Source organism: Ochotona curzoniae, unplaced genomic scaffold, assembly GCF_017591425.1.
Source record: "Ochotona curzoniae isolate NIBS_2020 unplaced genomic scaffold, NIBS_Ocur_1.0 contig_520, whole genome shotgun sequence".
NCBI lineage: Eukaryota > Metazoa > Chordata > Mammalia > Lagomorpha > Ochotonidae > Ochotona > Ochotona curzoniae.
This window is the reverse complement of record NW_024466457.1, coordinates 280749-300260: the sequence shown is the minus strand read 5'-3', so window position 1 is coordinate 300260 and position 19512 is coordinate 280749. Positions and strand designations below refer to the sequence as shown.

The 19512-nt window shown below is 51.9% G+C and overlaps 3 protein-coding genes across 3 annotated transcripts; 2 read left to right on the top strand and 1 right to left on the bottom strand.

The window, feature by feature from the left end:
* The first annotated feature begins 4018 nt into the window (after positions 1 to 4018).
* Positions 4019 to 6071, top strand: LOC121162280 (28S ribosomal protein S17, mitochondrial-like). The gene is made up of 2 exons (XM_040989200.1): positions 4019 to 4463; positions 5974 to 6071. Exons 1-2 carry the CDS (start codon positions 4019 to 4021, stop codon positions 6069 to 6071), a joined length of 543 nt encoding a protein of 180 aa, XP_040845134.1.
* Positions 5882 to 9557, bottom strand: CFAP97D1 (CFAP97 domain containing 1). Its single transcript, XM_040989285.1, has 5 exons — positions 9342 to 9557; positions 8276 to 8346; positions 7871 to 7989; positions 6670 to 6793; positions 5882 to 6201 (listed from the first exon to the last, which is right to left on the bottom strand). The coding sequence occupies exons 1-5, from the start codon at positions 9463 to 9465 to the stop codon at positions 6145 to 6147; spliced, it is 495 nt and encodes a 164-aa protein (XP_040845219.1). The 5' UTR covers positions 9466 to 9557; the 3' UTR covers positions 5882 to 6144.
* Positions 9558 to 11383: 1826 nt separating this feature from the next.
* Positions 11384 to 19192, top strand: DUSP3 (dual specificity phosphatase 3). Its single transcript, XM_040989284.1, has 3 exons — positions 11384 to 11546; positions 14495 to 14721; positions 15712 to 19192. Exons 1-3 carry the CDS (start codon positions 11422 to 11424, stop codon positions 15915 to 15917), a joined length of 558 nt encoding a protein of 185 aa, XP_040845218.1. The 5' UTR covers positions 11384 to 11421; the 3' UTR covers positions 15918 to 19192.
* The last annotated feature ends 320 nt before the right edge of the window (positions 19193 to 19512 follow it).

Sequence of the window (19512 nt, the reverse complement as noted above, 5' to 3'; positions counted from 1 at the left end):
CAGGCATGCCTCACCAGCGTCATCGGCCATGCAAACGCCTGGGCAGCCCTGCCATGCCCTCGTGCCTTCGGGGACCCTGGGGGGGCATCTGGCTGCCTTGCCCTCCTTTCTAAACACACTTGGGTTTCGCAAGTGGCTTTGGTTTGTTCTAGTCCACCAGCAAGAGCTACTGACAATGACCTTGGTTCTCGCCTGTCCCCTTACTGAGATTCCTGGCGCTTGTGTCACACTAGGTTGTGGAAAACCAGGTGGCTCTCCTGTCAAAACTACATCTAAGTCATGAGAAGTCATTGCCATCAAAATAAAAGTCTCTAGACTCAGAGTGTGGTCTCACAGTTTGTCACCAGGCGAAACTGACTAATGCCACCGTGGATTTGTGACATATAGAGGATATATATAAGAAAGCTTGATTGCTTGTGAGTAGCCAGTGTGTTTAAGTCTTTATGCTGTGTCCAACACTGTTACTGTGTGGTAAACTCACCATGCTGGTAGAAAAGATTGCTAACATCGGGCCTAGCACGATGGCCTAGTAGCCTTGAACACGCTGGGATCATGTATGGGCGCCGGTTCTAATTCCAGCAGCTCCACTTCCCATGCAGCTCCCTGCTTGTGGCCTGGAAAAGCAGTTGAGGACAGCCCAAAGCCTTGGGACCCTGCACCTGCGTGAGAGACCTGGAGGAAGTTCCTGGCTCCTGATTTTGGATTAGCACAGCTCTGGCTGCTGCGGTCACTTGGGGAGTGAATCATCGGAAGGAATATCTTGCTGTCTGTCCTCATCTGTATATCTGACTTTGCAATAAAATATAAATCTTTAAAAAAAAAAGATTGCTGGGCCCGGCGCGGTGGCGCAAGTGGTTAAAGGTCCTCGCCTTGCATGCCCGGGATCCCATATGGGCGCCGGTTCTAATCCCGGCAGCCCCACTTCCCTTCCAGCTCCCTGCCTGTGGCCTGGGAAAGCAGTCGAGGACAGCCCAAGGCTTTGGGACCCTGCACCCGCGTGGGAGACCCAGAAGAGGCTCCTGGCTTCGGATCGGCATAGTATCGGCCCGTTGCGCTCACTTGGGGAGTGAATCATGGGACGGAAGATCTTCCTCTCTGTCTCTCCTCTCTGTATATCCGCCTTTCCAATGAAAAAATAATAAAAATAAATAAAAATAAATCTTTAAAAAAAAAGAAAGATTGCTATCATCCCAATATATGAGAGTTTAATGTGGCCAAGTATACAAAGCTTAAAAAGATGGCAGGGCTAGGTATTTGAGTCCATGATGTCAGAGACTTTTTAAAAATAAGATTCATTTCCTTTTTTATTGGAAAGTCAAATTTACAGAGAGGAGGAGAGGCAGAGAGGAAGATCTTCCATTGCCTGGTTTACTCTCCAAGTGGCCACAATGGTTGGAGCTGAGCTGATCTGAAGCAAGGAGCTTCTTCTGGGTCTCCCATGCATGTGCAGGGTCCTAAGTCTTTGGGCTGTCCTCGACTGCTTTCCCAGGCCACAACAGAGAGCTGGATGGGAAGCGGGGCTGCCTGGACATGGACCGGCATCCCTATGGGATCCCAGTGTGTTCAAGGTGAGGACATTAGCCGCTAGGCTTCCCTGCTGGGCCGAGATGATGCTTAAGCACTACGCACACCCATTCTTCTCATGGTTCCTAATCAAGGCTGCCCACTAAGTAACTGACATGCAAGTAAGGACGGTGTTTGTGCACAGTTTATAATAGTAGGCACTGTGGTGAAAACAGCTGAGACCGAGAAGCGGCTACTCATGCATGTGAGCATTTTGAGTCGGTGCGAAGCCAGGGCAGCCAGGTGAGAGGTGATGTGCCAGCGAGGCTTGCTGCCTGTGTAGAGATTTGTACGTCACCTAGCTTATCAGGACACTTTTGCAGCCCTCCAGCTTGCTGACCCCATGGGCCTCTCCAGCAGGATCATATTCTTCAGAACTTTCTAGCTAAAGCACAGGGAAGCACGAGTGGGAAGACTGGAATCAACTCTCGTCACGGGCAAAAGCACCGGGGAAAACCCAGACTTCTGCAGAGCGGGAGGGAGGCCACATGGGGGCGCCTCAGCCCCGTGCTGGCAGGTCCCACTAGGCTGACACTGCTGCAGGGCAGTGGCTGAGCCTGGGCCAGGGCTTTCCTGCCTGTCTCAGTGGAGTGTGGGTGCTGCTTACTGGGTGCTCTTAACACAGCTGCCAGATGGAATGGCAGCAGTGCTCCTTATGTGCGTTACGGAACAAGGTGTCAACATGATTTTTAAAAACAGGAATGGGTAGAATGTGCCATAGCGAGAGAAAAAGATCTTCTACCTGCTGGCTTTTCCCCAAATGCCCACAACAGCCAAGGCTGGGCCAGGCTGGGCCAGGAGGCTGGAACTTCATCAGCAATTGGGCCATCTTCTGCTGACTTTCCAAGTCGACAGGGAGCTGGATTAGAAGTGGAGCAGGTAGGGGCCTGGCCTAGTAGTCTAGTGGCTAAAGTCCTTGCCTTGCACACACCAGGATCCCATATGGATGCTGGTTTAGTCTCAGCTGCTCCACTTCCCTTTCTACTCACTGCTTGTGGCCTGGGAAAGCAGTCGAGGAAGGTCCAAAACCTTGGGATCCTGCACCTGTGTGGGAGATCCGGAAGAAGTTCCTAGCTCCTGGCTTCAGATCAGCTTAGCTCTGGCCGTTGCAGTCACCTGGGGAGTGAATGATCAGATGGAAGATCTTCCTCTCTGTCTCTCCTCTTCTCTGTAAATCTGACTTTCCAATAAAATTTTTTTTTTTTTTTAAAGAACTGGAGCAGGTAGGACTTGAACTGATGCTTATAAGGGATGCCAGCGTTGTAGGTGATGGCTTAACCTGGTGTACCAGAATGCAAGCTCCCAAATGTGATTTTACTTCTTTTTTTTTTAAAGATTTAGTTATTTTTATCTGAAAGGTAGATCTACAAACATAAGTAGAGACAGTGAAAGATCTTCCATTTATTGGTTCACTCCCCAAAAGGCTGTGACTATTGGAGCTGAGTTGATCCAAATCCGGGAGCCAGGAGCTTCATTTAGGTCTCATGTGGGTGCAGGGTCTCAAGGATTTGGGCCATCCTCAGCTGCTTTCCCAGGCCATAACCAGAGAGCTGGATCAGAAGTGAAACAGCCAGGACACAAACCCGTGCCCATATATAATGCTGGTGCCTGCAGGTGGAGGATTAGCCAACAGAGCCATCATGCCATCCCTGGTTTCTTTACTTTTTGTGGAGTTCGCCTCTTCATTCCCAAAACAGGCTGTCTGCAGCTGGATCAGTGGGAATAGGAAGGACGGAGCCCCAGACAAAGAGGACATTAAGGATGTGTTTACTATTCATAGCAGCAACAGCATTTTAAAATTGCACCTGTTTACCAATGCGGATTCGTGGAACTGTATGTAAATGTAATTCCAAGTTCCATCCCACTTAGCAGTACATAGGCTCTGGGGACCTGGGCCACATGTTTTCAAAGTGCATCACTCTGGTCATCCATGCCAAAAAATGTCATCATAAAACACCTCGATGTGTTCCTTCCTCGTGGTCTCCTTAGGCCTTCAAACACAATAAACCTCCTCTGCCTGTGTCTGTAATTAGGATATGAGTTCTAGAGGAATTTTCTAGATCAGTAACACTAAAAGGTTGGCATGTGTGCTGCCACCATCAGTGTCTGCGTCTGTGACAGACATTACTAGTTGATCATGGCACTCTCCTGGTGAATCTAGGCACTGCCTTTGGTTCTTTCAGGACCAGTGTCCAGCACCGATTGAGTAATGTTAGCATGTAACTTACTGGTCTTGATCCAGTGATGTGTAATCTCTGCCACCTGTTCTACTCTCTATAAGGAGATAGTGCAACCACCTGTCATTCACAAGCTGGGCTCATATGTTAAATACAAGCCCATTGTGCTTTTACCATTTTATGTTCAAATGTGTGTTAAAAACAGGCAGCCACAGCAAGCTGTGAGCCTAAAGTCCCACAGGCAATTCCCACTGCCTGAAAGGTGACCAAAGCCACTGATGTTAGTTATCCGTTTGTCTGTCCATGGCAGGTGGGTTGTGGGGAAGGTGATTGGTACAGCCATGCCCAAAATTGCTGAAGTGAGAGTCGCCGCGCTTATGCTGGGTCCCTGCTTATTAAAGTACTTCAGTAAGAGACAGACCTACTTTGCCCACGATGCCCTTGAGCAGTGCATGGTTGGGGATACTGTGCTTCTTAAAGGTTTACCTGTCCCAGAGACGAAGCATGTGAAACATGAACTGGCCGAGATCATTTTCAAAGTTGGAAGAGTGGTAGATCCAGGGACAGGGAATCCCTGTGTGTGCACTGCCTACCTGGAGAGTCCACTCAGTGTGGAAACCATCCACTTAACCCAAAGCCTGGAAGAGCTGCAGATCTCAACCCCAGGAAGCAGGATTGGAAGGAGGAGCAAAAGGGAAAGATTGATCCATTTGCCTTGTGGAAGTGAGATCTGCCTGTCTTTCATCACAGACCGTTCAATGGTAACTGTAATATTTAGGAAATAGCTAAAAGTAAATGAGGTCAAAGTCTTGCTACAATTTTTCTGTAAGAGCTTATGATCAAGTTTCAAATTTAGGAAACATACGTTTATGTTAAAAAATAAACAGGCAGCCACATTGTGTGTCTGCTGGCCACAGTCACATCATTCATGTCACTGGTTCCTGGATCAGGCATCCAGAATGAAAGCGCTTAGTTTAATGACCACAGATTACAGCCTATGCACAAAGCCCTTTTTTGAACTCAGACATGAAGAGTCAGTGAACAGCATTTCTCTGGTGGTGTTAATTCTGATCAGTTTCCTACTGTATTTCCCCCAACCTTTGACAATGTTGTGCATCCATGGCTGGCTTTAATAGACCTGGTGCTGGGCAACTTTTCCCTTCATCTCTCCTCTGAAAACAACTCCATGCCTTAGAAATTCTTCAAATAGGGCCTGGCACAGTTGCCCAGTGGCTAAAGTCTTCACCTTGCATGTGCTAGGATCCCATATGGGGACAGTTCTAATCCCAACGGCCCCTTCCCCCATCCAGCTCCCTGCTTGTGGACTGGGGAAGCAGCTGAGGATGGCCCAAGGCCTTGGGACCCTGCACCTGAGTGGGAGACCTGGAAGAGGCTCCAGGCTCCTGGCTTCGGATTGGCTCAGCTCTGGCCGCTGGGACTACTTAGGGAGTGAATCATTGGACTGAAGATCTTGCTGTCTTTCCTCCTCTCTGTATTCTGACTTTCCAATAAAATAAATCTTTTTTTTTAAAAATTCTTCAAAATAGACAGTGATAAAAATCATCAAGAAAGCTGGAAAGAAGATGCGTGCATGTGAAGCCACAGAGGGTCTAACGGCCTGTGCTGCCTGTGACCGCCAAACTTAAACATTGTTAGGTGTTTTTGCCTCCCGTTTGGACAACACTGGACTTGGGGTGAATCCTCACACCCCTCCTTTTCTAGCCATGGTAAGCTTTTTCAGGGGTACTCTTGGTCTCTTCCCACCATCCCTCCCCTCCCTTGCACTCCTCTCTCTCCTTACAACTTCTTTTTTCAGAGCCCCAAATAACGATGCTCAAGGTTCGTGGTCTGGTTCTTTTTCCCTGCCCCATTTGGTGTTTTGGGTTTTATTCTAGTTCCCTGATATTTCAGTGTCCAGCCCCTCAGAAGCGGCTTGAGACTCTAAGCAGTCTACGCTTCTGGGGGCCTTCCCTGGTGCCTTTTTTGAGGGTGAGTAACCTTGTACTCAGCAGGCAGAGTATGACAGGCAGGGTGATGACAAGACCCATTCTTTGCAAAGTTGGGGCGTCCATTTCTCCATTTCGCTTCCTCATCCCCGATGATATGAAAGAATACAACATGCCTACACAACAGTACTTTTGCATAATGGCAGAGACCTGTATTGTGACTTTAGCACAACTTTAAAGCCACAAGGCATCCTGTTTGTCTTATCCGAACCCATTGCTTCCCCCAGGTCTCCCACAGAACCTCAAAGCCAACGGCAAAGACAGTACCAGCTCCTGCTTGTATGGAGGCAAGAAAGACAGAGCGCCAAGGCCCCTGGATGGATGACCTCTCATTCACCATTTATGAGTTTCTTAGGGTTTTGGTATCAGTTGTGACCATGTGATGTAGCTACACAAACCTATTCATCTTGGGAGAGAAGATATCTTGTAGTATTTTTGATATAACGCCTTGAATTCTAGAAGAAAAACAAACCAGACAGGTTTATGTCAGTGCCAGGGTACTGGGCTGCAGCGATTGTCCCAAGTTAAGGACAGCTCAGACCCAAGCCAGATGGGGACAGGAGTTCTTTTCAACACTGCGATGGTTTTTTTCCTGTTCCTTTCAGAAGGGACATTTCTAGAACAAGCAAACAAAGCAATCACCACTCCCTGAGTTATAGTCCCTTCACCCCACAGGCTGCCTCAGTGAATTAGGGGACCAGAACACACTGCCCAGTTTTCTAAAATGGACACATCACAGCTTTGTAGCTGGGATGTCTCTAGCCGTTGGTTTGATGGTCTGTTAGCTTTTTGTCTGCCTTGGTGGGTTTTTGTTCTGCTTGTGGAGGCAATGCGTGGGTTCTGACTCCAGCCACTGAGGGGTCCTTTTGAGGCTGTGTGTAGGCTGAACACGGACAGGAAATACAGCAAGTGTGCCCACGTGCCTGCCAGTCTAGCTCAGATGCCTTGCGGTCATAGTGGGGTTTGCGATCATCCAGTCTCTTGAGAATCCCCTGGTTCTCCACGGTGATCCTCACCAGCTCACGGTTCCTTGTTTCTCTGTTTAAGCTGCAAGACACAAAACCGCTGAGTGGATGCAAGCAGAAAGCGCTTGTCCTGAGTGGGAGTGGGAGAAGCATGAGGGCTGAGCCCTCCGAGAAATGTGCTACTCGCTTGCAGATGTTTATGGGTGGTGATTCTTCATCCTGCTGCTCGCTGGGGGATTCTGCCCAGGCTGCAGCTTGGGCGGCACCACGCTGCACTAGTTCCCCAAAGATTTGTGTAATGTGAAGCCAGGCTAAAGAAATCTCTGGTTTTTATCAGGGCGGGGGAAGGCCTCCTTTTGGACAAATCACAAATGAGCAGTGGCAGGTTTCAGCTCACCTCTCTTTTCTCCCGCCTTCGAGGTGGTTTGAGACATGCCAGACGCAGGAAAGGCGCTGACACCTTTCCCCATCCCCCACACCAAGGCGTGCACTTCCCTGGAGCCTACGCACACTGCATTGCTCCTGTCTACATAAGCAGCTCCCTTTCAGGACTTGTGTCTGGAACACCATGTCCTGGTCCCAGCTGCAGTGCTGTGGTCTGAAGGTGAACCTCTTGGCTTCACCATTCGTGTCCTCAAATTCTGACCTCCAACATGATGGTGTTAGTAAGGAGAGAGGGGCCTGGGGAAGTGATCTGGTCCTCATCAAATGGGCGGGGGGATCGGACATAACCCATGGGTCATATGGTCTTCACTTCTGCAAAGGGATCAGTGCTTTTATCAAGGTTTTGGGGAGACCCCCTGCCTCTTCCACACAAAGCTTACAGTTGGTGTGGCAGGAGGCAACCTCACCAGGTCTGTGCCTTGGCCATGGCTGCCTCATGACCTGTGAGAACCACAGGCCTGTTCTTATTCACTTGATGTAGAATTTTGTTGTAGCTGAAAATCAAAATCAAAATCGCCTTTAAAGCTAGACAAAGGTCTCTTTATGGATGTTCTCACCTTCCTTACCATCATCACTGTGGTTAACCCTCAAGGTAACTTCCCTTAAATCTTCCAAACAGAACTTTGCACTAGAACTCAAGCTTAGGAAGTCAAATTTGTTTCCTCCTTGCCACCCCCTAACTCGCCCCCACCAAAATGAGGGGAGAATGTGCTACCTCTTGGAAAAATACTCGTTCCAGCAATCCACCTTGGCAGGGCCGCGATGGGCGTTGGCGATTTTCTGACACAGTTGCTTGTTTTCATACTCGATCTTGTCGATTCTCTTTTGCTCACCCTGGGAAGAGACCCCACCCACACAGGGATGGCATGGCTCTCACACAGAGGCTCAGTGACCATGCCCTCCCCTGGGATGCTGGGAAAGGGCTACCCAGGAATGCATGTGTGGGGTACACGGGAGAGTGTGGGGGCCGAGCTTTGGAAGTCGAGGGACAAGCGGATGGGGAGAAGGCATACCCACACGTCCTGGGGCCAGCTAGCTGGCTTTGGGAAATCAGACCTCTTTAGGGCTTAGGTTAAAACAAAATCAGTAAACTCTGCCTGCACGCGGCCAGAGCACGTACCTGTAGTTTGCTCAGTTTCAGAATGTGGTGTGTGTGTGCTGCTGGAGGCTTGGTATCAACAGTAGGTTTCACTGGAGTGGAGGAATAAGAGAGGGCAACATTAGGGTGCAGACGCAGGTAAACCTACTCACAGAGCCTGACCGTAACCTGGACTGATGAACACGAGGTGGAACTCTGACCGTCATCCAGTTCAGAGATTTCTTTATTTCTCTTTCTTTCTTCTTTCCTTTCTTCCTTTTTTATTTTTATTTTTTGGTAAAGATTTATTATTTTTATTGGCAAATCAGATTTACAGAGAAAAGTAGAGACAAAGATCTTCCATCTACTGGTTTACTTCCCAAGTAGTCGCAATGGCCAGAGCTGAGCCAATCCAAAGCCAGGAGCTAAGAGCCAGGTCTAGAATTTCAATCTGATATCATTCTTAGCAGAAATAGAAGAATGATGAGGACTAGAACAAGTCACATGTGGAGGTGAAAGCCCCTTGCAACTAATGAAGGAACCTCTTTCCCACCCCTTCTCAGTAGGATTAACCTGCCTGAAGTTCTAGCCTCAAATTTACTTTGGTTTTAAAACATTTCAATGCAATGTCCTGGAGCTGGTGTTGTGTGGCACAGTGAATTAAGTCACACTTGCAACACTAGCATCCCATCCTGTACAAAATGCTGGTGCAAGTGTGCTTGGTGCTCTGCTTCCAATCCAGCTTGGTGCTAAGGCACCTGGAAAGGTGGCAGAAGATGACCCAAGTGCTTGCCACCCACATGGGCGACCACATGGAATTCCTGGCTCTTGGCTTTGGCCTGGCCAGTTAGGGAATGAACTGGTTAATGAAAGATCTGTCTCTTCCTCTCTCTGTTGCTCTTTCAAGTCAGTCTTTAAAAGAAAATAAAATGAAAATAAAATGAATGTTTCTATCAGATGAACTCCCTGGCAAAAGGTACATTCCATTACTGAGTCTAATGTGCTCCTGGCTAAGCTCAGCCTATTAACCGTGTCGTGCAGTGGTCTGGTTTACATCAACGTCTTTATGTTAGGAACACCAGCGTCCAGTCCAAACAGCCCATCTTACCTATTTGTATTCTATTCTTGTGAAATATGTAGTGGCCAAAGTCCAGTTTCTTCCTGAAGGTTGTGCTTTGCCTATGATTAGAGACGATAACAGGGTAGGCCAGATAATCCAGAGAATTGTTCATCTTCTCTTCCTAGTCTCACTTCAGAAATGAGGCACCCAGGCCCCTCTGTGAGGTGCTTAGCCGTCCTCTTGGCGGGTTGTCATAGCTACCCCGTTATGACATCAGGGACTGGGCTCAGAAGAGGAGTAGGGAGCAGAGCACGATGGCTGCCTCAGGGCTTCTGTTTTTAGTGTTAACGTAGGCCCAAGGAAAGGCAAGGCCAAGGCGAAGGGAGCTCCCCCACCTGCCTGGAATGCATAGAAGGAACGCAGGTGCAGGAAGGAAAAGCATTTATGGAGAAGGTGAAAGCTGATCTTGATAATCAGACGCAATTCCTTCATTGCGTAGATGAGGAACCTTAATGAAGCTGTGCAGGCACCAAGCAGAGCTGAGAACAGGAGGTGAGAGCTTCGGCTTTGGGATGCACATTCTTTCACCCCATTGAGAGAAGGGATGAGAGGTTGACCTTACAGACACAGTGAAGGCTAAGTCGCTGACACCAGCTGGCGCCAGTGGGCTGCCAGTGAGGCTGATCTCCACACCAGTGCCAGGGTGGCACCTAGTGGGTGCGCAAGAGGAGCAACTGACAGAGTGAGCACTCTCAGTACCGGGCGCTTTCCTTGAATGCCACATTTGATCGCTCCAGCAACCCTAGGAATTAGGTGCTCCAGGCTCACTTCTCATTTCCAAAATGCTTAGGACTAGAAATGAGTCTGATTTTAAATTTCCCTGGACTGTGGAATATTTGCACATACAAGCTGAGTGGTCTTAGGGAGGGGACCCAAGTATAATCATGACATCCATTTGCTTCACATGTACCTGAGGATAATTTTCCACAGTAACTTCCTGTGTTTTGACTGCAGCTTGTCACATTTCCGTGTGGAATTTTCCGAGCATGGCATCACTTCTGTGTTCAAAGAATTTTAGACCATGGAGCATTTGGGGTTTTTTTGGGTTAGGGATGCTTAACCTCAAGTATTACTATCTTCCTGCACCTTTCTGTTCCAGGAAACAGGCTCAGAGAGGTTAGTCCCCTGGAGTGGGAATCCCAAATCTGGCTGCCAGAGCCCACAGTGCTTAGCAGGATGCTGAATGTCAAAGACGCTGGAAAGCAGGTGCACCTTGGTGGGAGCAGCCCCTCAACCCACTTCGTGGAAGGCAGGTGATGGGCTTGGCGCCAGGCTGTTCTGCTTGGATCCAGCTCCCTGCTAATGCACCTGGGGAGGCGTGGAGGATAGATAGCCTAAGTATTGGGGCCCCTACCACCCACGTGGGATGGAGCTCCTGGCTCCTGAATTCTAGCTTCAGTTTGACCCAGCCCTGGCTATAGTGGTTAATCTGGAGTATGAATTGGTGGATAGCAGATCTCTTTCTTCTTGCCTGCCACCTGCCTTCCAAATAAATATGGACAGGAGAGGGGAGAGGGAAGACAGAGTTCTTGCACCTGCCAGTTATCTTTGACCTTGTTAGTCATTCCCTGGATTTAAGCAGGTCTGGGCTTGGGGCAGAGACTGACAAGTGCCAGCGTAAGCAGGGAGAGTTAGAGCAGAACCTGGTGGTTCCTGTAATCCAAACAAAAACAAAACAAAGCAAAAACAGCCATGGAACTCCCGGTTGTACCCCACCATAGGAACATTTATTGCGCCTTGTCTTCGGTTCAGGGCAGGAAAGTTATCGCACCTGCCAGTTTACAAAGACACAGAGGCCGTTGAGCAGGGGATGGGAGAGAGCCCCCGAGCTCAAGCCCGGGCTGCTCCCGCACGCGCCTGGGGTCTGGCAGAGCGGCAGCCGGAGCCCAGCGACGCGCATCCTCCCCGGGGAGGATCGCCGTGGCCCCCGCGCCGCGCTTCCCGCGCCCGGCGGGCCCGCCTCCGGGGCGGGACGGGGCGGCTCCCGGCTCGCCAGCCCCCGCCCAGCTGACCCGGCCGCTCTCCCCTCGCTTGCTCCTGCCCCGGCGTGCAGGGCCCTGCCGCCGCCATGTCGGGCCCCTTCGAGCTCTCGGTACAAGATCTCAACGACCTGCTCTCGGACGGCAGCGGCTGCTACAGCCTCCCAAGCCAGCCCTGCAACGAGGTCACCCCGAGGATCTACGTGGGCAACGCGTGAGTGTCCCTCGGGGCCCGGCCCCGCCGCCCCGCCCACCCACGGCTGCAAGCGGGGGGCCTCGGGAGACGCGGGTCGGGGGATCGCGGGCGCGGCCATCGCTCCCGGCGCAACCTCGGGGCTGGGAGAGAGCTGGAGTCGGTGTCCACCCCCGCGCGTGGACCCCGGCGCGGTCCTTTCACGTTATAGTGGCCCTCGGGGCTCCGGGGGTGCCGGCTCTAGGCATGGGTTCTGCCTTGGGCGGGGTCGGCTACCATGTTCCCTTAACAGGTGGCCCTCAGTCGCCTGGCCCTTCTCCTGCCCGCGCGTCATGTGACAGCTGCCTGGTTCTGCAGTGAGGTCACCGCGGAATGTCTGCCTCCGCTGCCATGACAACGGGCTGACGTCACAATCCGGGCGTGGAACTTTTCCTGGCCCCCTCAGGGAATCCAAATGCCCTAAAGGTGGAAGTCCACAGAGCTGGGCTAGAGGTTCTTGCCCTCTCTCATCTTCTAGATAGGGTTTGCCTCTCCTGAATTTCTAGAACCATTCAAGGATAAACCCGGGGAAGCCATCACTTGGGAAAGCCTTCTGGTCTTCTGGCCACTAAGGAATGCATTTATTATTGATCACTCACTGGTGCTTCTTACCAAATTGATTTTCCTGTTTGCTGCTCTTCAAACTACCAGTAAGCAGCAGGAAGGAGAGGGGCTGAAATGCCAGCCGAGAAGAGTCATAATTTAGATGCTTCCAGCCCTGTGGGCTCAGGCTGGGCTTCCATGAGACTTCTCAGACACTGTTACCCAAACCGTGAGCTCTGAGGCCCAGCCCATGAGGAACACATGTCGAGAGCTAACCCTCCCCTCGCTGAGTATAGACAGAAGTTGTGAAGTTAGTGTCACTGTCTTGTGTGTCTCCGCTGTCTGGCCCAGGATGGCCATAGCCATGGGGGTCTGTCCTCCAGCTGGTCAGGGTCTGAAAGGCAGGTCCTGGCCACTGGAGGACACGGCTCATCCACTGTGTCATTTGTTCATCACACTGAGCCCCATGGTGAGCCAGGCACCACAGGGTCCGTTCAGAGAGGAGAGTCGTCACTAAATGGCACCTTTGTTGGCTGTTGAATTTGTGTCAGAGCTGGGAGAGGAAGGGGAGGGACTCTTGAACATGTCTGCTGTCACCATGGCGTGACAGTCCCAGGCAGTGGCGTCCCAGGCTGAGCAGCCAGCACAGAGTTCTCCAGTCTCAGCCAGAGGCCCCAGGAATTGCAAAAGTCTGGGGATACTCTCTGTCACTGCCCCCCCCCAACAAGTGGGGCTTGGCCTGCCTCTTGAGAGCCCTGCCTCTGCGGGCAGCTCGGAACATTCCACTGTAGCCTCACTTCCTCCTCGAGGGGAGACTGGACCATCCAGTGGCAGTGGGGTGCTAAGTGCCCATGCAGAGAACACCTTGCTTGCCCTCAAGGCAACACTGACTTTGACGTGGCCAGGGGTATGTCAGAATCTGGGCCCCCCTCATCCCTTGGGAGCCCCTTAAAAAATGACCAGTTTCAGCCACCTCTCCCAAGGCAGAGGCAGAGCCTGTGTGAAGGCAGCACATTTTCCAGGTCTGTGGGTTTTCCAGGCAATGTGGGCATGGGAGGTGGGGTGAGAGGGAGGACAGCAGGGCTGCATCTCAGGAGGAAGGGGGACTCTTCCCAGCTCCGGGCCTGGCAGTGCATGGCAGCACATGCACATCCCTCTGCCTGTCCTGGTTCTGCGCGGCCGGGTGTCGCCACCGCTCCTGCCCATGGAGCTGCTGTGGTGACCCATGGTGGTCACACAGGGTCCTGGCTGAACAGCGTTTCGCAAACTAAGCCATGTGAACAGGGATGTTGTCATCTGGTGAAGTCGGGGGGCACTTTGCAACCTCTCTAGTTCTCTCAGGGACACTTACTTCCCAGATGCTAATTTACCCAAGGACACTTGAGATCCATGGCGAGTGGAGTGGGCTGGGGAGGTCCTACTGGAGTGCAGGGCAGGGCTGTCTGGCCTGGCACACTGTCCCTCCTTATGCATTCACTGTGTTGTTAGTCAGCATCTAACATGTGCCGGTGCCATGGCAGGTGCGGGGGAAATGCACCTGAAGCAGATGTGGGGCTGCCTGGCAGAGTCTATAAATAAACCCGTACACACATGTTAGAATAATAGTACTTGTGGGGCCCATGTTGTGGTGCACACACATTGAGCCACTCCCTGCGATGCTGGCATCCTATATAGAAGTCAGCATCCTGAATCACAGTACCAGTGTAAGTCCTGGCTACTCTGCTTCCTATTCAGCATCCCACTCATGCACCTGAGTTAGCAGAAGATGATGGCTCTAGGGCTTGGGCCCCTGCCACCCATCAGGACGCAGTTCCTGGCTCTAACCTGGCCTAGACCTACCTGGCTGTCACGGTTATTCGTGTCACTGGCACATGGAAGATACCTTTTTCTCTATGGTTCTGCCTTTTAAATAAATCTTTTTTAAGAAGACTAGTAATTCTGTGTCAGTGGGACAGTGCATTCAACCCTCATTTTTATGGAGAGTGAGCCTGTGGCAGAGAAAGATTAACTGTGGTTCAAGGTTGCCGAGAAGCGAAGTGGCAGGGTTGAGGTCTGATCCAGGCAGTCTGGGATATTTTTTTCACCCCTTGGCTGCTCCCCCACTGCATGAGCAGCGTCATTGCAGGTGGATGGAGGGAGTAGGAGACAACATTGCCGAGGGCAGTGAAAGATGAGGAGGCGGGTGTCTGCAAGAGCAGGTGGCCCAGCGTGGGCCAGGAAACCACTAGGCTATTTGGGGAAGCTGCCGGTCATGGGATATGGCTGCAGTGAGGCATGAGGACCCAACATGAGGCTGGAGAAACTGGCAGGGGCAGACAGGAGTTCTGGGAGTGGGGGTTGCTGCGAGGCAGTTGGCTAATCATCCGCTGCTGCCATTTCCTGTCCAGCTCTGTGGCCCAGGACATCCCCAAGCTGCAGAAACTGGGCATCACTCATGTCCTGAATGCTGCCGAGGGCCGGTCTTTCATGCACGTCAACACCAACGCCAACTTCTACAAGGACTCTGGTATCACCTACCTGGGCATTAAGGCCAATGACACCCAGGAGTTCAACCTCAGCGCCTACTTTGAAAGAGCTGCAGACTTCATAGACCAGGCGCTGGCTCACAAGAACGGTAAGGAGTGAGGGAGAATGGGAGGGGGACGATTTGTAGTACATAACGAGAAGTTCCATGGGAGAGGGGTGGTAGAGCCTTGGGTTCAGTGGCTCCGTGGTGGTGGGGCTTAGATCTGGCCCTTCCCCGCTGTCTCCTCTGCCACCCTCAAGGCTGCGAGCCTCCCCGTCACCATGCTGCCGCAGGAAAGTGCAAGAGGTAAGGTAGCCGTCTGTTCCTTAGGACCCTGTTTCCATGATCAGCAAGTACTCCCCACCTCACCAAACTCCCACAAACACCTGCCAGGAGAAATAGGGTAGCCAGGGCATCAGCAAGCTGCAGCCCCCAATCCTGATCTGCCAGCTGCCCTCCAAGTGTTTCCTGAAACCCAAGTGTGAGGTCAGACTGAAGGAGAACCATGCGGGACTTCCGGTCAGAAAGGACATCGGGGGAACCCTAGAAGGCCATTTGCCTCCCTGCTTTGAGCTGTTTGTCCCAGCGTCTCTCTGCATCTTCCTCCCTCCTTACCCCACTGACCCTGGGGGACAAGAAGGAGGCAGGAGAGTTGGTTGGCCTTGTTCCTTTTTTTTTTTCTTTTTTTTTTTTGGATTTCATTTTTTTAATTTGAAAGTCAGTGACCTATACACAAAGATAAACTTACCAGGAGAGAGAGATCTTCTACTTACTGATTCACTCCCCAAATGGCTAGAACAGCCAGGGCAGGACCAGGTCAAAGCCAGGAATCCATGTGGCCAGCCGGGGCCCACCCCACCCTCTCCCCCCCGCACACTCCTAGGTGTGTTAACAGGGAGCAGGATGGGAAGCAGAGCAGTCAGAACTCAAACTGGTGCTCACAAGTGAGGGCCCTTGTTTCTCTGACCGCGGTGTTCCTCCAGCCATATGGGAGAGGGCTGGTGGCTGTGCCTGGTGCACAGTGGCAGGTGCGGTATTTCCAGGGTGGGGGTGGATTTCGGCATGCCTCGGCCCATGACATCTCTGTGTTTCTTGCAGGTCAGGTACTCGTCCACTGTCGTGAAGGCTATAGCCGCTCCCCAACCCTGGTCATCGCGTACCTCATGATGCGACAGAAGATGGACGTCAAGTCGGCTCTGAGCACCGTGAGGCAGAATCGTGAAATCGGCCCCAACGACGGCTTCCTGGCCCAGCTCTGCCAGCTTAACGACAGACTGGTCAAGGAGGGGAAGTTGAAACTCTAGCGCGTGGCTTTCTGCCTCATCTCCAGAGGCGCCGCCAGGGAACCCTGGGCCGCCATGTTTAGCAAGCACAGTGTCCCCTGTTCCTCGCATCACCAGGCACTCGCCCACACGCCTGTCCCAATGCAGCCCCAGGCTGCAGTGTCTGGGACCCCTCAAGAAGCTTGCTGAGACGCGCATTCTCGCTCTCCGGTTGTCTTGTTCTGTAACTTACGGTGTCTTCTCTCCGAGCCAGCCAGGCCCACGGGGAGGCCTGGCGTGAGTCCTCCCACAGTGTGGGCAGCAGGGCCACGGGAGGGCCCCTTGCCACCTCCTCTCCAGCCCCTCACGGTCCTCACCTGAGTGGGGCCCTCAGTAGGGGGTGCCGGCTAGCAGGTGCAGGCCCCTCTGTCCCCACCACAGCTGTCTTCCCCCTCCCCGCCTTGCCCCTACAGTCCTTCCTGCATCCACTTCCTGCTCTAGGCCGGAGCTGCCTGAGCCTGCCTCTGGGCGGGCATGCTTGCCAGTTGTACTGATGGAAACTGCCCACAGAGCAGCCTCTTGGTCAGGCCAGTTCCCCCGGAAGGACGCCCTGCATCCCCAGGAGCTTTGAAAGGTCACTTTGTGGGGAGCCCCCATTCACAGTGCACTGCTACCCACCCTCCCTCAGCCCCTCAGCGCCTGTGGGCCCGGCAGGAGGGCGCGGCCTCCGGCATGACTTGTGACTTTCTTTTCCTCCATTTGAAAGCAGGATGTTGAGGCCCAGCCCATTGCAAACCCTCACCATTTGCAGAATTATGAGGGTTTTCTTTTTTCCCTGAAATGACAGTGTGGGTGGGCCCCAGGCGCATGCGCTAGCTAGTTGTCCTCACAGTTGCTATTCCAAGACCCAGAGGAGGAAGTTGGCCAGTTACAGTGCAGGGGTGGGGGTGCTGGAGGGGGGTGGCTGTGCCGGCGGATGAGCCAGCAAGGGAATGGTCCTGTTGTTGTGAAAAGTGATGCATCACTGCATGGTTGTTTGCCTTTGGGAGCACTGTATGTGGACAGGTGGTAGGCCACACCCCCAGCACCTGGAACCCAGGTGTTTGATCAAAGGTCAGGGAATGCAACTCCTTATTTAAGTACCAAATACAGAGAATGAGTGTTGCTGGCGTGGCTGCGTCAGGTGCCTGGATCCATGGTAGGATCACAAGCAAGCATCTGTACCAGCTTCTCCCGCAGGGGAGACGCCATCAGGGACTTTTGTCGAATCTGTGAAACTCAGCTTTACATTTCAATTCAGGTCGTGTTACCTTGTTGAGGTAAGGATGTGCCTTTTTTTGGAGTTGGCCAAGGTCAGGGAGCTAGGACAGTCGGGACAGGGAGAAGCAGGTGTCCGTGGGGGATGGGGGAGGTTGTCTTCACAGGTGTGACTCTGGATGGTCACTGTCCCCTTTTCTCTGTGATGCCACAGCCCCGAACAACTGGGGTCTGTCGTCTTTTTCCAGGTGCCGAGCTGGCCCGGTAGACCACACTGCACTTTCTAGTTTTGGTTAGCTTGCCTGCCCGCCCACTTCCTTCTCCTCAGGCCCCGCAGTTGCTGGGGCAGAGTCCTGTGTTGTAACCTTGGAATGGAAGCTGTGGCTCGGCTCTTTGTTAATAAGAGAGGCAATATTCTGACTTTGATGTTCTGGAAGTCAGTTTTTCTTCCAAAGGACACCTCTACAGAGGTGAGCTCTGGGAACTGGTGTTAGGGTACAGTGGGCTTGGGGTGCCCACATCCGTGTCAGAGTGCTGGTTTAAGTCCCAGCTCTGCTGCTTTCAGTTGGCTTCCCGTCACTGCATCGTGGAAGGCTGCAAGTGGCAGCCGAAGTACTTGGGGCCCTGCCACTCCCATGGGAGGCGTGGGTTGAGTTCAAGGCTTTTGGCATTGGCCTGACCCTGCCCTGACTATTGTAGGTATCTGGGGGAGCAAGGCAGCCATTAGTTGACTTATCTCTCTCTGCTGTTCTGCCTTTTAAGTAGATGAGAAAAGAAAATTTAAAAGAAAGGAGCCACCTGGGACTGTCCAGGTATACTGCTGTACATGCTCTCCTGGCCCTGGCAAAGGGAGCAAACCTGTGGTACCCCAAGTAGGTTAGGGTCTGCAGCTGGCTTTCCAGGTGACAGCACCCTGAAATCACAGCCTCCTGCTGTGCCCCTGGGAGAGGCTCCAGCACTGGAGCTCCCATCCCATGCCCCCACAGCAGTCACCCCACGGAGCGGCCACAGTTACCTAGGTGAACAGAACAGGTTCACACAGCCAGTTAACTAAGAAGCGCCTCCTCCAGGCCTGTCTGCGGGGAAGTGCAGATGCTCACTGAGAATTTCCTGATAGTCTGTAGCCCGAGGAACCGATGCTTTCTTCATGAGATTTAACTGTAAAATCAAGTACAGTGAATGCTTGCAGTGAGAGCCCACTCATGCCCAATGAGTGGGCAGCTCTCTACCCACTGGGAATGCTGTGGAATAGGAACTCAGGGTGCCCGTGTCCTATCCCCACCCCTGGCCCCTTCTGTGATTCAACAGAACCCCTTCCAGGCAAGTTAGAGCACCAAGCAGTTTTCTTTGTAAAGCACTCCCCCTCATACCTCCTTACCAGTCTGTTATCTTAAGAGCAGGAACCAGCACCTGTCGAACGGAGGGAGCCCATTCAGAAGACCACGGGGGCCCCTTTTGGCTTGGATACTGCAAGAGTTTTTAAGAATCCCACTTGGAATGTACCGCCCCCCCAAGCCACCATTACCCTAGGATTTAAAGTGCATGAGGAGTAATAATATTATAGCCAGCAGGCGGCGCTGTGCGGCTCCGCTGGCTGTGGATGAATGGGGAAATGGAAGTTGGTGGCTTTTGTGTGGCAAGCTCCTGTGAAGATGCTAACCATGTGGAGATGCTAATGTTTTAGTAAAAATAAACACTGTCCTGAAGTATGAAGAAATGAGCTCTTCTCGCAGGGATCTTTGTCTTTAGACTGGTGGCTGGAGGCACTCCAGGGCTCCCATGTGATCCTGCCCAGCCAGGTTTTTACTTGGGAAATCGGGGTCCTGGCAGGTGGCGGTAGTGAGTGGACTGGGAGTTTCACTTTGGGGACCCTGTTGCCTCCTGTTAGCCTTGTAGGAGTATGATTGTGAAAGAGTGAATTGTTTGGACAGAAAAAGGGAAGATATCAAACTGATTTTTTTTTAAAGGGCAAGTTCAATGTTTGTTGTACCGCGAGTCAGTGTTAAGACACTAATTTTACCAAAATAGTAACCAAAATAAATGTATCACATGATCAATAAGTCACTTTCTTGCCCTGCTTCTTAGTTTTCTTTTAGGCTTTTGTGTTTCTGTTGTTTTTTTCTTCGTGTCCATTCCAGTTTGTATTTGTTGACCATATCTGCAGTACCAGAAACTTCCTGTGTTAGGAATGCTCTTGATAAAGTGGTCCACTGAATTGGGGGCAGGGGAGAGATAAGATTTGTGTTTCTAAGAAAGAGAGGATGGGGAGGGGGGAGAGCTCAAGGTGACTTCTTGAAAATGACTATGTGACATTGTAGGGTCTGAATGATCCTGGAAATGGGCAAATCAAAAACATACTTCTTGCTCTAGGCTGCCTTAA

Coding starts and splice junctions, on each gene's coding strand:
- CFAP97D1 (XM_040989285.1), bottom strand. CDS start 9,465: ATGAACAATTCTCTGGATTATCTGGCCTACCCTGTTATCGTCTCTAAT. Junction 8,347..9,341: donor CAAGAATAGAATACAAATAG/GTAAGATGGGCT, acceptor CCTCCACTCCAG/TGAAACCTACTGTTGATACC. Junction 6,202..6,669: donor CATCTGAGCTAGACTGGCAG/GCACGTGGGCAC, acceptor TTTTTCTTCTAG/AATTCAAGGCGTTATATCAA.
- DUSP3 (XM_040989284.1), top strand. CDS start 11,422: ATGTCGGGCCCCTTCGAGCTCTCGGTACAAGATCTCAACGACCTGCTC. Junction 11,547..14,494: donor AGGATCTACGTGGGCAACGC/GTGAGTGTCCCT, acceptor TTTCCTGTCCAG/CTCTGTGGCCCAGGACATCC. Junction 14,722..15,711: donor GGCGCTGGCTCACAAGAACG/GTAAGGAGTGAG, acceptor TGTTTCTTGCAG/GTCAGGTACTCGTCCACTGT.
- LOC121162280 (XM_040989200.1), top strand. CDS start 4,019: ATGTTAGTTATCCGTTTGTCTGTCCATGGCAGGTGGGTTGTGGGGAAG. Junction 4,464..5,973: donor GATCCATTTGCCTTGTGGAA/GTGAGATCTGCC, acceptor TGCTTCCCCCAG/GTCTCCCACAGAACCTCAAA.